Source organism: Pygoscelis adeliae, unplaced genomic scaffold (genome assembly GCF_000699105.1).
Source record: "Pygoscelis adeliae isolate BGI_AS28 unplaced genomic scaffold, ASM69910v1 Scaffold38, whole genome shotgun sequence".
In the NCBI taxonomy this organism is placed as follows: domain Eukaryota; kingdom Metazoa; phylum Chordata; class Aves; order Sphenisciformes; family Spheniscidae; genus Pygoscelis; species Pygoscelis adeliae.
The window spans coordinates 11,358,262-11,371,075 of record NW_008825614.1 but is presented as its reverse complement, the minus strand read 5'-3'; the positions used below and the strand labels follow the sequence as shown (position 1 = coordinate 11,371,075).

Genomic DNA, 12,814 nt, shown 5'->3' with positions numbered 1-12,814 from the left:
GTAGGGAATGCTACATATTACAATAACCAAATTGTAGGTACTACAAAATGTTTCTTGCTTAACTCTAAACTTCTGTGAATGTAAAACCGAAACAGAAAGTAAAAGCTTGTCTAAAAATCACATGTTGAAGGACAAGCTGAGCTTTCAGAATATCTGGTCTAGGAATTGGCACTACTATTTAAACAGAATTAAAGACTTGCTACTGTTTGGTCTGCCTTTCTGTTTGATCAGTTGAAACAAATTAACATCCTTTCTCTAGAATCCATTATGGAGCTTATGAAGTCTGAAATACAGCCACAGGAGGTAAGATGCTCCACTGCTAACTGCTTTCCTTTAGTATTGTAATTTATCAGAAACATAAATGCACTTCTGCAGCCCTTTTTTAAACTTAAAAAGGGAGCCTGAACAGCAACTTAGGTGTTGCTTTATGTAGGAAGCATTAAAGACTTGGCTGCATTTCTATTTCGAACCCCAAATTCATGGCTTCTCTTGGGTATTTTGGGATAAATGGGGTGGGATTCCATGAAGCAGTATAGTACTTTATACTATAAAGTAGTAACTCTGGCACTTTCCTGAACAAACCAAAGCATCAGCCTTTAGAGTGGAGAAACACTGATCTTGTGTACTACGGGATAGAGAAAATACACATCTACTAAAGCTGTCTCTGAAAGCTAAGCTTATTGCAGTAGACTTGATATTGGTGGGGTTGAGAATGATGTAGGTCTTGCTCTGATATGTCAGAAAAGTAGGGATCCCAAGACAGACTTGTGTGCATGGGGGTGTGTAGACCTGTTTCAACAGCACTTAAGACTCCTGAGTTAAGTTGAGTACTTAGCTATTTGTTAAGTACTTAACTTATGCTTCAAGTACTTAACTTATGCTTCAACTAGCAATAGCATAAAAACCATTAGACTTGGTTCAAAATGTGGGGAGGGCTGTCCTTTTGTAAGTGGAAATACTGGTTCTTAAAACACTGAATCCCTATTTCCCAGGTATCCCACTAGAGGGTGTACTCTAGAACAAGTTTTTGTAACCTACTGGTAACACTGTTACCTGACTAAAGCTTTTTTGGTGACTTGTCAGAGAAATCTCAGCCCTGTACATTCTTTGCTTGGTATATTTACTTCCTGTTTATGACAAAGTAGTAACTCGGGAAAACTTTAGGGCATCTTCATTGAACTCTCAGACTTATTGACAGTAAACACAGCCTGGAGTTGAAGCCCAGTGGTACTAAATCTGAGAATCTGGTGACTTTTTAGTATTTAAACTTCATTAAGAATCATGATTATACTTGGTTATTGGAATTCCAAAGGGTCAAAGATTTGGGGGAGATGGTGCTGCTACACTTAGCAGAATATCTACTAATATAGTACCCCACAGCATTTTAGATGCTTAGGAGGAGAGCTAACTATAAAAATCACAGCTGAACTTGATATTGTTGCTGCCTAGGAACATCAGTTAGCATTGAGAGTAAGGGTAATCGATTCATTCAGCTCAATATGTTTTGCTTGTGCTGTTCAGGACTGTTTCATGCATCTGTGGCATGCCAAGCAAAGCTAGTCTGCAGTGTTGTAGGATAAAGCCATGGCTGTCCACATAGTTTCTATGGCTACTGCTTAAACTGTCTAGGCTCTGCTTTTAGTCAGAAATTTTCGTTAGCTGGGTGACCTAACTTAACTGACCTGAACTGTAGTAGCGAAATGTTTTCTTGGGAGCCATTAAGTTTCTTTGGTCTATATAGTTTCTCAACAGGCGTTATTTGCCTGAAGCAGAATACTCTGTCAAGAAGAAGCCAGAAGAGCCCAAATCTTGGGAAGCTGAGTGTGCTAGAAAGCAAGAACCTCCAAAATCCTGGGAAATGCTTGTTGATATTGAAGAGCATGAACAGAAGCAGAAACAAGAGACCTTAAAGCCTTGGGAAGCTCGTGTTAGGCAGCAAGAACCAAAAAGACCAGATTCTCCAAAGCCTTGGGAAGTTCGTGCTAAAGAAGAGGAACAGAAGCGTGAGTCTACAAAGCCCTGGGAGACCCGTGTTGAAGAGGAAGAACAGAAGAAGCAAGAAGCTCCAAAGGCCTGGGTAGCACGTGTCCGAGAGGAGCAGGAGTCCCCCAAACCTTGGGTAGCAAAGGTTAGGGAAGAGCAGGACCAGAAGAAACAGGAATCACCTAAGCCATGGGTAGCAAAAGTTAGGGAAGAGCAGGACCAGAAAAAGCAGGAGTCCCCAAAACCTTGGGTGACAAAAGTTAAGGAAGAACCAGAGCAAAAGCAGGAATCTCCAAAACCTTGGGTAACCCAAACTAGGGAGCAACCAGAACAAAAGAAGCCAGAGCCTGTGAAATCATGGGAAATGCCCATTAGGGAAGAGCCAGAGCAAAAGAAGCAAGAGCCTGTGAAGGCTTGGGCTGCACATGTTAGGGAGGAGCCAGAACAAAAGAAGCAGGAGACTCGAGAGGCTTGGGAAAAAGCTGACAGGCAGCAGCAAGTGTCGTCACAGCAGTTACAGAACCCTCCGAAGTCCTGGGGAGCTGCAAGTGTTGGGCCAAAGGAGCAGATGGGGCCAAAGAAGTTTGATATGGAACCCAAAGAAGTGAGTTGGCATATGTAGTATTACCTGTCATAAGCTTTTCACACTAGTGTATTGGACTAAAACTACCTATTAGCAGAGGCTTTATAAGGTGCACTTTGTAGGCCTATATTTAGACTCCTATTTCATTCTTTCTTGGGGGAAATAATTCTGGCAATTAAACTTTACATATGAATAGCAAGATGCTCTGCTTTGCTTTACATCAACACAGTATTGCTGTGTTTGAGCCTTGAATCACTGCTTTATGTGTAAGACAGAAGAATTAACTTAGTTCATCCCCAGCTATTGGCTCTGTCCACTGTTACCAGTACAAAGCAGGTATGACTCATCCAGGGATCAAATACTTTGTCTGTGGCTGCATGCAAATAGCACTTCAGTCATTTTTTAGGCTTTTGATTAAAATAGCTGCTGATTCAAGAGAGATCTGATATCTAGATCAAGCAATACCAACTGTACAGGGGCTTAAATATGTATTTCCAGATGAATGCATAAGCCATACTGCTGTCCTGGAGAGTCTAACAATAGCATAGTTTGTTTTAGAAATGTAAAATAAAAGTTATTGCAGGGCTTACACCTGAGCAGGCTGCTAGCCTCTGGTTACATTACCTTCTGTCTCACCTATGCTTGGGTAGTAATGATTCTGATACTGTGAAACTAGGTAAGATGGTAGGCAAAGCGGAGTTCAGTTACATCATTAAGAGCAGTATTTAATTTAGAGTTAGACTTCAGGGAGAAAATACGGGGAATTGAGCAATTTTCTTGTACACAATCTTGTTAGCACTACTACCTTGTTTCTGCAAGAAAGTAGAAGTCAATTCATTCCGTATTATTCATAGCAAATGATTAAGCTTAAATCTTGTCAGTAAACTTGGCATAACAGAAAAATTTTTGTGCCTAGAGGCGGGAGCGCAAACAGAAGCTTGAACATGAAATTAAAAGAGTAGGTAACATGCAGCACTGGGTAACAAAATGGGATTAAGGTGTTTCAACTTGACTCATCTTTACACTCAAGCTGGGTAGAATCTTGTGTCCACTGGTGGTGGTGGTACAGGTACAAAACCTGGTTGCCTCACGCTAAGTAGCTCTGAGCACAAGTAGGTGTTGTGCACCCAGCTATGCATAGTATTACTGTAACTGAAACTATCATATCATATTGGAATAGTCTCAAGCACTTTAAGATGCCCTGGAATTTCTGGTGTCAGATTAACTTAAAGTTTAAATGCAAGATGCTTCCTAATGAGATGGGGCTCTTATTTTTTTGTGTAGGATGGAAAGATGGATGGCTTAAGTGGTGGACAAAACTTTGATGCAGTAAGGAAAAAGGAGGGTCTCCAGTCAGTTGGAGGAACTTGCAAACTGTCTAGGAATCTTCAGAGTAATGTGCAGGTGTGCAAGTCAGCCAAATTAAGCTAAATCGAATGTTGCTTAAAGCTGGATTACTGAATGAAGTAAACAACGCATATTTTTATTCAAACTTTGATTTACATAGTAGACCATAGTGAAACACCAGCTGGCTATATTTTTGCTTAGTAGCTATTGACAAACCCTAATATCAAAAGTATATTGAATGAGTAAAAAATAGTGTACTGTCAACCTAGCTAGTTTCCATAACTTTTTAAAAAATAAATGTCTTCATTTGATTTGAGGTGCATATAAAGAACAAATAAAATAATATTTTAAACTTTTTGGATAATGAAACTTGTCTTGCCTTTGCTTATATGAAGAAAGAAGAGGCAATGCAGTGCTACAGCTGGATCCATTTCACTCCCATGGAGAACCTATAAATGACCTTGTGCAGGGACCTAGGCATGGTAGATAAAAGGCCTATGTCACTGCTGCTTTCTGGAGCTGAAATTAACCTTTCTTTACTCCCTGAAATGACTGTTAGAGCTCTGAGATCTTTTAATAAACTGCTCAGTTTCAAGATCTTAAAATATGCTTATTTAACTTAATGTACTATATGGTGCAATACCTAAGAAGTTGGGCCTAAGGCAGCAGAGTGACCTGATGTGCAAGCCTGTTAAACTGTTACTCTAAGTGTTTGTGCAACCTGTGGACCAGCAAACTTGGTTAGAGCTGAATTTTTGGCCTGCTATTTGAAAGCAAAACAGTTTGGCTTTTGCTGTCATCCAGTGCCATTTAATTCGTACCTGCTGTGAATGTTGCTCTGAGTAGAAAGCAAATGTTAATTGTATATCTACATGGCATAGCTGGTTATCACTGTGATTACAGCTTGATATCACCATTCCAGCTCATTTAGTACTCCACAGGTCCTGTATCATAGGATGGAGTTTTGCTAGTATATGAGGTGGTTAAAATGTATGTTAGTGTTATAAGTAGGCCTTCAGTCTCTAAAAAAAAAAATCAAACTTTAACAGGAGTAACAAGTATTTTGGCACTTTGACTAGTAAAATTCCAAAGTGGTCAGTGTGCCTTTACATTGGTTTATTTGCAATGGCTTAACAGGTCCTAAAACAAATTATAGGTTTTTCAACTCCATTTTTAGTCAGTTCTCTGGATACATGTTGAAACAGTTTATGTGAATGTGTAAGTAGTGTTGAAGCTGGTTTCAGAAACATTACTATAACAAATTAGACCCTAAACTTATCAGTGCTGTGTAAAACTAACCTGAATGTTGCTTGAATCACTAGTGTTAAGTGATCTCAGCCTGCATAAGTTCGGTGTGAGCTGGCCTAACAGGTTACTAAACTCAGAATCTGCTACCAGCTTGTAATGACTTCCAGAAACAGCATCTAACTGTAGGCTAGAAAGAAAACTTGGTTTAAAACTATCTTAAGGATGTCAAGTACCTGCTCTTTTTCAAAGCATCTCTTTTATAAAGGCATAAAACCTGAAATACTTTAACTTTCTGATGCTGTTTCATGTATGCTCTGTATTGCACTTGAATATTTTAGTTTGGAACACCTAAGTACCAGCAAAACAGCAAATCAATATGAGGTAACGTTGCTATAGCTACTTCTGGCTGGTGTATGTTAATATATGCAGGAACCAGAAAATAACTTCTACAGAATGGAGAGTCTCAATGTTTCAATCCTGGCTTAAAGCCCTAATATTCCTGTAACCCTGTATGCTTGCTCTTCTAGTTGAAGTAAAGAATGCTGCCAGCATAATGCACAGAGTATGAGCTGAGGAAGGAGATCAAGACTAACGAATTGTAAAAGCATACAGAAGATTGTATGATCTTTGTAACCACAAGTGAAACACTGCAGTCTCTTCTGCTTCCATGCTCTTGAGGCTGTCTTTACTTGTTTGTTTAATGTACAAGTCTAACTTGCATAGCTAGTGGACAATCTTAATAGCTTCAGACACTGCCAGACTTGACCTGGTTAGGTGACTTAAAGGTGAAAAGCTGTTACCCATTTGTGAACATACAGAACTGGTTTGGTAGTGTACTTGTGTCTCAGTAAACTGTAGTGAGGAGGAAGAGGGTAATAGAAGCATTAATCAGTTTGACCCATAATGAATTTACCATGACAGCAAGTGTTTTAAGATTAAGTCTGCTTGTAAGTGAGGGCTAATAAAGTGATGGACAGGAAGATTCAGATTCCTAGTAACTTAATCTATAACTTGCTGAGATTTAACTTTATTCAACTGTATCTTTTGTCCTGCGCTTAGATCCTTAATAGCTTTAGTTTCTCTTCATTATTGGAAACTACAGCAATATAAACTTGCATAGTCAGTAGTTAAGGTAGTGCTTGTGCATCAGAAATTCTAATTAAGATAGAGTAGTACAAAGGTGCACCCTTCTAGCTCTAGAATAAAGTAAAACTTCTCACAGCTCAACAAGTAGCAGTTGTGTGGGCCACATAGGTATTAGAAATTGAGTCCTCCAGAGTTAATGATGTGCTGCATGTACATGGATTATGTACATTGTGAAGCTCACTAAACCCTGCAAGCTTCTTCCCTGTGCATGCTATTGGAATTTCTGCAAGTGCTAGTGATTAGTTTCAGATAACTGTTGAAGAGGAAATGCAAGAGTATATTTGGTCTTGTTGTCCTAAAACTGGACAAAGAGCACTTCAATTTGTTTTGAATTTAGTGTGACAATTAAATGTTGTGACACATATACCCTTCTGGCATATAGTCTTCTAATGACTTAGTACACATACTCAACTATACTGCTATACAGTGTATTGAAGTAGTAACCTCCTATTAGAAAGACAAATGTTTGTACTGTAGGAAAGTAAAGGCTTTCACATGTTCCTGTGTGTCTCAATGTTTGGGCCAGTTGAAGTAATGCAACTACTTAATGTCTTCAGATTTGCCTCCCTCTAGCTGCATAGACAAGCATAAGAACAGCAAAGCTTTAGAGAATCACTAAAAATTATGGTTTTAAAATACTTATAACAAGCCTACCTCTTCCCCAAGCTGCTTTCAAAAGACATGTTAGACTATCTAGACAGTCTAATATTATTGTCACTCTGTAAATATCAGGGCTTCTGCTATTTAAGGAGTTTGCTATCATGATTTTTTTAATACCTTAGACTTGCCTATTCTCTCATAAGCCATTTCCCTCTTTTAAAAGTGAAGTGAGAACTGGTTGTGATGAACTGTTAAGGGACCATCTGAAACAATCAAGGAGTAATAAGGCCCTGCAGAAGTCCTTATTTAGCTACAAAGTTAGGCTCCTGTGTGGGAGCACAGGTGTATTTTTCATGCCGAACTTTGAAAGGTTTAATGTAATACTTTCTGCAGGAGCTGGTGCATTGAGAGTATCTGGCTAGTTAGTGGAAGCACTTTGGTCTAATCCTGAGTAATGTGCTTGCAATGTATCTTAGGTGCAGTTTCTTCAGAACATCTGGAAATGCCATCCTAATAAGATTTGCACTTACTGACATGGGCTTTACTGGGAGGAAGTATGTTTTAAACCTTGAGTGATACAGCTTTGATTTTTAAGTTTGTGCTGGCCTTCAACTTAAATATGTGGATTTCCTTGGATGGAGATGCCTAATTTTGTGCTAAATGCAGGCAACTTATTGTCTTCAGTTTCTTACAGTCAAATGTGCAGCATGAAGTGAATTAATTCTGTGGCTTAAGTAGTTGTGGCAACAGTAAGCTGATCTTTTTAACGAAGTGAAAGCTTGATTCAGGAAACATCAATAACAGCACAGAATTCCTTGGCCCATGGTGTCTGACACCTATAGGTTGCTCGAAGTATATTGAATAAGGCAGCTTGTCTCGCTTCTGGTATTAGATGTAATATCTTTTCTTTATTAGGTGCCTAAACCTGTACATCAGCCAGCTGCAGAATTTTGCTCTACTTCAACTCTTCCAAAAGATCCAGTGTTGAGAAGGGAAAAACTTCAGGATCTGATGACTCAGATACAAGGGACTTACAACTTCATGCAAGTATGTTTTTCTCTGCTGTTGTAGCACAAAGCTCCAATTCCTACTGAGTTAGGGAAAACAGTGCTGACAACGTGTGTTTGCACTGAATGAATGAATCTAGCTCTAATTAACTAACAGCAACTTGTCAAATGAGAATGTTTCATTTGTATCTAGAGTTTAACTTTTTTCTCCCAACCGATCATCTTTTCAAAAGGAGTCCATTCTGGATTTTGATAAAGCTTCACCAAGTGCCATTGGTTCATCCCAACCACCTTCAGTTACTCCAGCAAGTAGTCCTGTAGGTAGGTAATACTGTAAGTGTAAATCATATGTAAGCTTTTGCAAACACTAACAGGGTTTGCTTGAGCTGTATGTCAGTAGGTGTGGTGAAGACAGCTTGTCTAATTATAAAGAATACCAATGTCTGATTAAAAAAGGCATCTTGAGCCACTTACCTGCTTATTTGTTGCTGGAGGTGGCTTAAGTTGGTGCATCTGCCTGGAAATGGAATGCTTGTGTAATCACTGGCTGGCATGTGCATCTGAACCTAGCTGCAGAATTGACATGGTGTATCTGTGTAACAAACTTGTCTAGATGTGGTGTATATAGACACAGGCTGTGAATGAGCTCAGGATAAAGAGCAGTTATCTAGCTAAGTTCAGAAAATTGGAACTTTCTACAATGGACCATGTTAAATAATTGTTTGGGTGGCTCTTGGGCTGTAAAACACAATTACCCAGTTTATTAAATATTTAATTGTTTCTTTTAATCTGGAAAGTGGGTATCTCTATTGTGGTAGAAATATTTCTATTATTGACATTACCTGTCCTCTTTTACAAAGAAGTGAAGTTTTCGATTGGGTGTAGTTTACTGATGCTAAATAAATATTTGCAGTGCATACACTAAAAATAGTGTGCATCTTCATACACCAAATGTTTTCAAAAAGTAGAACTGCACACTGAAACTATATGTAGTGTTTGAATTTAAAAGTAAATTTTGCTTAACACATTCTTTTCTTTTACAGCTTCAAAAGAACAGAAACTGCCAAGTCAGAGTGATTTTCTTCAACAGCCCCTTCAAGTAAGTTGAAGTTGGGACTGCTCTGAAGAGGCAGAGCTGTAGCTAAGGAATGATACAGAGGTTATTCACTAGAATAGACTTAGTACTTTAATTGTTTTTCTCCTTGTCAGCAGTTTTGTAACAAATTTCATATAACTTAGTAGCTTACAAGTCTAAGATCACTCAAATGCTGACAAAGCTGGCTGCTCTTCTGCTTGAAAAGCAGCAACAAATGTTTGAAATTTCTTAAAGTAAAACAGTATGTTGAAGACATGCTGCACTAGTTTGAATATTTAACCCATAGATTCAAGTCATAGCTAATAGTTGTGTGCAGGAGAACATGCTGCTGCTTTCCTAGGTAGTGCATGTCTTCATCTTTGAGATCCTCACTTATGCCAAAGATACAGTATCTTCAAGCTTTGGCAACCATGGTTAAGTGAACCTTAAATTCACTTACTGTGCTTGTATGTCTTGCTGCTTTGGCTTTTAAGTGGGTTTCCTTGCCACTAACAAGAATTCGGAAGAAACTTAGACTAACTGGCCAAAGCACTTCAGCTCCTGCCTCGTTCTGAGGTTTACTTGGAAATACCCAGAGTGTTATTTTCAGTGAAACCAAACACTTAAGATAATTTTTCGAAACCTTATCTCAGTTTTCTCTTCTTGCAAGGCTGCTGCTTCGTCCGTGACACTGCATGGTTCAAATACTTCCCTAGCATCTGCTGAGCAGACTCTTTCTGGCTCTGAAACTGAAGACTTGGTGACACCACAGGTAATAGACCCTGCAGTTCACTGGCATTCAAAGATCTGTGTGATAGCCAGCCCTAACAGAAAGCTGTGGTGGGGCCTCTCCTGAATAACTATTCTTGAACAACATCAGGGATGGAATGCAAGTAACAGCAACAGTATAGCCTACAATCTGGAATACTTAAAGATGGTTAGAAAAGTCTTCCTAATGCTGCATGAATGCAAAGCAAACATCTGCCCCTTGAAATGGGAAGGGTGTGGGATGAAAACTGCGGGCTGGAAAGTGTGGTGCATATTCTTGTGGGAACATAGCAGCATAAATATTTGCTTTGGTTACAGTGTAGAATACTCCCTCTAATGACAACATAGAGGATGCATAAATTGGGATGGATATTGTTGTGAAATAGCAGACTTGTGTAAGCTGAAGACTGAGATGTGTTCTCTCAAGCACTAACTGAAGAAATACTGGGAATCTGACTTCCTGATGTTCAGCCAAGACCTCAAACTTTGCTTTCTTAGCTGTATTTATGTGCAGTTGAAGATTTAACTAGCATTCAAATATTGTTTAGAGCTGAAAATAGCATTTCAATTTATGTTGATTGCTGTCTTAAAGATCTCTTGCTAAGTGTTGCTGGGTCTTACCTGTTGGACTCTAATACAGTGTATGTAGATTATAATGGGGAAATGTTCATGCTTTTTAAATGTTTTTTTGCTGATGTACATGCTATCAGTATACTGTGCATGTAGCATTCATTCTATTCCTTAATATACTGTATAGTTGAACATAAGTCTTGACAGGGATATAGTCTTGCTGCCTCTTGAATCAGCAGTCTTGGCCTGGTTCTTGATACCTTCTCTCACTTCTACAGTGTTGTAAGAATTCTTGGCTGACAAGGATTAAATAATTTTGCTGTTCAATATGTATCCAGGAGACTTGTGCTATGCTATAATGTAGAACATCTGCTTTAGTAGAATGTTCTGAGGTTTTTTGCAAACTTACTGTTTGGAATTAGGGTTGCTTGTGCCCAGCATATCTCTAGTCCCTTAGGCTTGAAGTGTGGTCTTTCTTTTCCAGTCCTGCTTCTCATGGAAAGCAGTAGATAAGCTTTGTTTGGTCCCAGCACAACTGGGGAATACGCTCCCTGGTGACAGTGCACTCTTGTGGTATGCAAGTGCAGTTCTGTCTGATGCACCGATGATGGTATAACATGGTGAGAATGGGACTGGTAGTCTTTAGCCCTAGGCTGTGTATCTAAGTTTAAGAAACTTAGCATTACAAATGTGAGCTAACTTTAGAACACGCAGGTTTGCAAAAGAAAAACAAAGTTTGACTCTTGAAGCCTTGTTTGGCAGAGCTTACCAGAAGTTTAACATCAGAGATGTCTTTCCATTTAATTTGACAGGTGTGTGTCACAGACTTCATTGTTAAAAAAAAACTGCTTGAAGCAATCTACAGTTCTTAAAATTATCTGACTTTGCAGGGCTAGTTGTACAACTTCTTGTGTAAGAAGGGTACTCTAAGTCTGAATCTCTAAAGCTAATTACTTGAAGCTTTTGGTTAAGATGACTATTTAGTACGCTTGCTTTGGACTTAATGTGTGTCACGGTCTTTCAAAATCCACTTGTTTCAGCTTATGCACTGGTCTTTCATAGCTCTACCAGAACTTTGTGCTTTCTGCAGTACTTCTTGTAATAGCAGGTGCATGTATGGCTTCTTCTAGGCATCAGCATCGCTTTCTCAAGAGACTGAGAAATATACTTCCCAGCCACTGTATCAGACAAGTTCACGTATTTCTGAGCCACTGATACCTAAAAAGATAGAAATTACCCAGGTGAGCATCACAAATACAGGTAAGGTAAGTATATTGGTTGCTGAAATGTGTCTAGAGCCTTACATTCCTTTTGACTTCTGATTCCTATAAATAGCGGTGCTCTAAATCAACACTTCACTTTGCTGTCTGCACAGATGAGACTTAATGCTGGTTAATACTTTGTCTGGACAACTCAGCATTGTTTCTAATCTGAAACATAATCAATGAAGTTCGGAGGGAAAAAATCAAACCCCCCAAGCTTCCTGAGTTCCTTTGGAAAAGAGAAGTCACTTCTAGTATCAGCCGGAGAATCATCTTCCAATAAATGGAACAGAAGGCATTCTATATTTCCTTAGTGGTGGGAAAAAATACCTAATGTCTCTTTATTGTGAAATTATTACAATGAGTGGTATGTATAGTACCTCATAGGCACATTTCACTTAATCAGCAGAGACTGCAATAGAAGTACTGTTTGCTGAGGATGCACAGCAAGATTTGAAATTGTAAGCAAAAGCTATTTGGTAGCTCTACTATGTCCAAATGTCATCCTGTAGAAACTGCTGACTTCTGTCAGTCTAGGCTTTAGAACAAATTAACTGCTTCTGTTACTGCCTGATAACTATCAAGTGACCTTTCATTACATTTGTTCTTCCCTCAGGCAACTATTCCCCTCCCAAGTGAGCCACAGTCACCATTGCCTACTTCAAGCACCTCCATGTCGCCAGTACCACCAGTGCAAAGCTTTCAGTCTCCTCCAGCAAGTAGCAGTTCTGTCACAATAACAGCAGCTCCCTTTCAGGCTATGCAGACTGTAAGTATGCAACTTGAGGCCACAGAAGAATAACTGACAATGCTAATAACTTTAGTCCTAATACTGGGGAACTGGCTCCTCTTGATATAGCACAGAACTTGATAGATCGTTTTGATGCTTTAATGTTAAACCTAGATTAGAACTCCGCTTCTCCAATGCCTTCAGAACTTAAAGCAGATCATCTAAGAACAGAGATCCTGGTTTTGCTCTGTATAGTCCCAAAATCTAATACTGGGATATCTTAGTAGCCTCAAGGAACTAAGAGGGAGAAGTCAGACCTGAAATCAACAGATTTATAGCTGTGCTCCAAGGTAAAGTTGACTGTACTTAAACTGTTCTTCTGCATAAATGTCAAATAATAAAGACTGCAGAGGAGAGAGGGAATCCTGAAGTATATAGCTGTTAGGACTAAAAGCTTTCTGAAGCCTGAACCTGTCTTGCTGCTTTTTAAACTGT

The 12,814-nt window shown here is 39.1% G+C and overlaps 1 protein-coding gene across 1 annotated transcript in view; it reads left to right on the top strand.

Moving 5' to 3' along the window:
- Positions 1-12,814, top strand: part of CAPRIN2 (caprin family member 2) — a 34,024-nt gene that overhangs the window by 12,135 nt on the left and 9,075 nt on the right. Inside the window, exons 7-12 of the mRNA XM_009332904.1 lie at positions 260-303; positions 1,742-2,587; positions 8,148-8,235; positions 8,958-9,013; positions 9,660-9,761; positions 12,206-12,358. Coding sequence (XP_009331179.1) covers positions 260-303; positions 1,742-2,587; positions 8,148-8,235; positions 8,958-9,013; positions 9,660-9,761; positions 12,206-12,358 — 1,289 coding nt within the window. The remainder of the gene's footprint in view (positions 1-259; positions 304-1,741; positions 2,588-8,147; positions 8,236-8,957; positions 9,014-9,659; positions 9,762-12,205; positions 12,359-12,814) is intronic.